This window comes from Uranotaenia lowii, chromosome 2, assembly GCF_029784155.1.
Source record: "Uranotaenia lowii strain MFRU-FL chromosome 2, ASM2978415v1, whole genome shotgun sequence".
Lineage (NCBI taxonomy): Eukaryota > Metazoa > Arthropoda > Insecta > Diptera > Culicidae > Uranotaenia > Uranotaenia lowii.
In genome coordinates this window covers 285,210,677-285,213,932 of record NC_073692.1, presented here as the reverse complement: position 1 = coordinate 285,213,932, position 3,256 = coordinate 285,210,677, and the positions used below count along the sequence as shown (strand labels likewise).

Sequence of the window (3,256 nt, the reverse complement as noted above, 5' to 3'; positions counted from 1 at the left end):
AAATAGATTTATGAGAGATCCAAGCATGGCCAGCATCACCACGTTGGATTTTATCAGAACATTTTGAAAACATGCAACGTTTAGCCGAAGAGAATCGGTGAGAATGTGGGAGAGTAGGGCGAAAAGGAAAAAAAAATATTTCCACCCATGCTGGGATGAGAGAGCGCGGGATTTTCCGCGATCGCATTCGTTTGGATGATCTTTCCGTTGGGCTCGTATATAAACATAAATCTCGTTACGGATGGTGTCTATTCTGGTTCTGAACGGGAGTGATCTCGGTGCCTCGAAAGTGATCTGATCCGTGTTCCGGAAAATTTAATTTAATTTCTTGAAAGTGTAAGTTCAAGTTTAAACATTAGTGTTGGTTAATAACGAACTCAGATTTTGTGAATCAGATTAAGTGTTAACAACGGTCATTGTGGGATTCTAATAGTGTGTTATTGATTGCAGGCTTTTAAGCTTCAACTACATTCAAAATGTGTGATGAAGATGCTGCTGCTCTGGTCGTCGACAATGGATCCGGAATGTGCAAAGCTGGATTTGCTGGTGATGATGCCCCACGAGCTGTGTTTCCCTCTATTGTAGGACGCCCACGCCATCAAGGTGTGATGGTCGGTATGGGTAACAAGGATTCGTACGTTGGTGATGAAGCTCAATCGAAACGAGGTATCCTCACTTTGAAGTACCCGATCGAACACGGAATCATCACCAACTGGGATGATATGGAGAAGATCTGGCATCACACCTTCTACAATGAGCTGCGTGTTGCCCCTGAAGAGCACCCGGTTCTGCTGACGGAGGCCCCACTGAACCCCAAAGCTAATCGCGAGAAGATGACTCAGATCATGTTTGAGACCTTCAACTCGCCAGCCATGTACGTCGCCATCCAGGCTGTCCTGTCCTTGTACGCTTCCGGTCGTACCACTGGTATCGTTCTGGATTCCGGAGATGGTGTATCTCACACCGTCCCAATTTATGAAGGTTATGCTCTGCCCCATGCCATTCTCCGATTGGACTTGGCTGGTCGTGATTTGACCGATTACCTGATGAAGATCTTGACCGAGCGTGGCTACTCTTTCACAACAACCGCTGAGCGAGAAATTGTTCGTGATATCAAGGAAAAGCTTTGCTACGTCGCTCTGGACTTCGAACAGGAAATGGCCACTGCAGCCGCTTCCACTTCCCTCGAGAAGTCCTATGAACTGCCCGACGGTCAGGTCATCACCATTGGTAATGAGCGTTTCCGTGCTCCAGAAGCTCTCTTCCAGCCTTCATTCCTGGGTATGGAATCTTGCGGAATTCACGAAACCGTCTACAGTTCTATCATGAAGTGTGACGTAGATATTCGTAAGGATCTGTACGCCAACACTGTTCTGTCCGGTGGTACCACTATGTATCCAGGTAAATACAAACTCACTTGCAACCTACGTTTAACAAATCATCCAAATAAAATTTACCCCCTTCATAGGTATTGCTGATCGTATGCAGAAGGAGATCACCGCTCTTGCGCCATCGTCAATCAAGATTAAGATCATTGCTCCCCCAGAACGTAAATACTCCGTCTGGATCGGTGGATCCATCTTGGCCTCGCTGTCTACCTTCCAAGCCATGTGGATCTCGAAGCAGGAATACGATGAATCTGGCCCATCCATCGTTCACCGCAAGTGCTTCTAAATTCTCACGAACCGCATTACATAACAACGCTCATACCACAGAAATGCCAAAGGTCCAAATCCAAAGTATTATCGTCTGCTAGTAGTTGTAGTAGGTACAATCGGCATACTTTTTCAGAAAGCATTAAGATGAAAACGTAGCGACCTCAACCTTTTCCCCCTAAAGCACGGGAGAATCCTAAGAATTTAGTTTTTGAATGCAGACGCTGCACTTATTAAAAGACAACCGGCGAACCTCGTCAGGATGGTTCCAACTTCCGACGCACGCACGCCGACTCTAATTGGATACACCGTTGATTAGCAATTTAATTGGCAACGTCATAGCGAAATTTTAATTAGAGAGCCTAGCTCCAAAAATTCGTCTTGCTCCCGGTTTTCACTGTGAATCCACGATCTGCATTGAGACAATTCTTTTTGTGATCTCAAGATGCCAAAACCTTATGTCGAAGGAATGCAAACTTCTTTCATTCGGCAAGGTGTTATTAGCTATTATAGATATTTAAAATTAATTAAATGAAAGAGAATAAATATAAGACCCTTTTATATTAGAAGTATGATTGCTGTGATTTTATCCGAACAGTTCAAATTATTGTCCTCTTATAAATTATAAAGTTTGGATTTTTTTTTATTTGGCGTAGAATCTATAGAATCTTCTGGAAGTTACTGAAATTCTAAATTGAAGCAACCTTCATTATATGAATTTATTCATCCGTTGGTTCGGAGATTCAAAATCGCGTGACTCAACTCTCTTTTTGCATTACATTCACAAAGGCGCTTATTTTTGAAGTTTTTCAGGAAAAACATTTGGATTAGGATTGTTCGATCATAAGGAAAACATAGATTCCAAGATTGATTCAGATGATCGGCTGTAGGATCGATCCACCTAATAAATCTGGCCTCCTTCGATGATCGATCTCTGATAGATCGATCTTTTGTATTTAATTTTTTTTTTTGTTTCGATTATAGTCGTTTATCTTCATGTCATTCGCGACTTATATCAACTATGCAGTTGACAGACAGTAATTGAAAAACTTACAACAGTACAACTGTGATCGATGTTTGCTCTTGGGGTCGAACTCATGGACATCGACTCAGGAAGCAACTGAGCTATATCACAAGCCCTTTGTATTTTAATCATGGAGAAGTTACTTTTTATTAGACAGAAAAATCGAGATAAGAAATAAGAAAAACGAAGTTAAAAGTTTCAAAAACTTCCAAACATTTATTAAGGTTCTCCATACATCTAAATCTTCAGACGGAAATTCCGCAAAGCCAATCTGATTTTGAATACCATTGTCGACCAGATGCCAAACAGGTGGCACTGTTTGACATTGTATCGATACTCAAAATTGAATTAAAATATCCCGAATTCACCGAGGAAAAAAATCATAGAAATGATCAAAATATTGAATCGAAAATAAACCGATCTGATCAATCATTTCCTGGCTAAATCATCTATCAAAAAAGTCAATAATTTGCGTTAAAAAGATCGATCTTCCAAAGACTGATCTTCCAAAGATCGATCCAAGATCAAACAACCCTAGTTTGGATTACAATTCCAAAGTGTGAATTACAGAACTGTA

The 3,256-nt window shown here is 41.2% G+C and overlaps 1 protein-coding gene across 1 annotated transcript; it reads left to right on the top strand.

Annotated features, from left to right (window-relative positions):
- Positions 1-201: 201 nt before the first annotated feature.
- Positions 202-2,224, top strand: LOC129750082 (actin-1). The gene is made up of 3 exons (XM_055745292.1): positions 202-336; positions 451-1,401; positions 1,469-2,224. Exons 2-3 carry the CDS (start codon positions 477-479, stop codon positions 1,672-1,674), a joined length of 1,131 nt encoding a protein of 376 aa, XP_055601267.1. The 5' UTR covers positions 202-336; positions 451-476; the 3' UTR covers positions 1,675-2,224.
- The last annotated feature ends 1,032 nt before the right edge of the window (positions 2,225-3,256 follow it).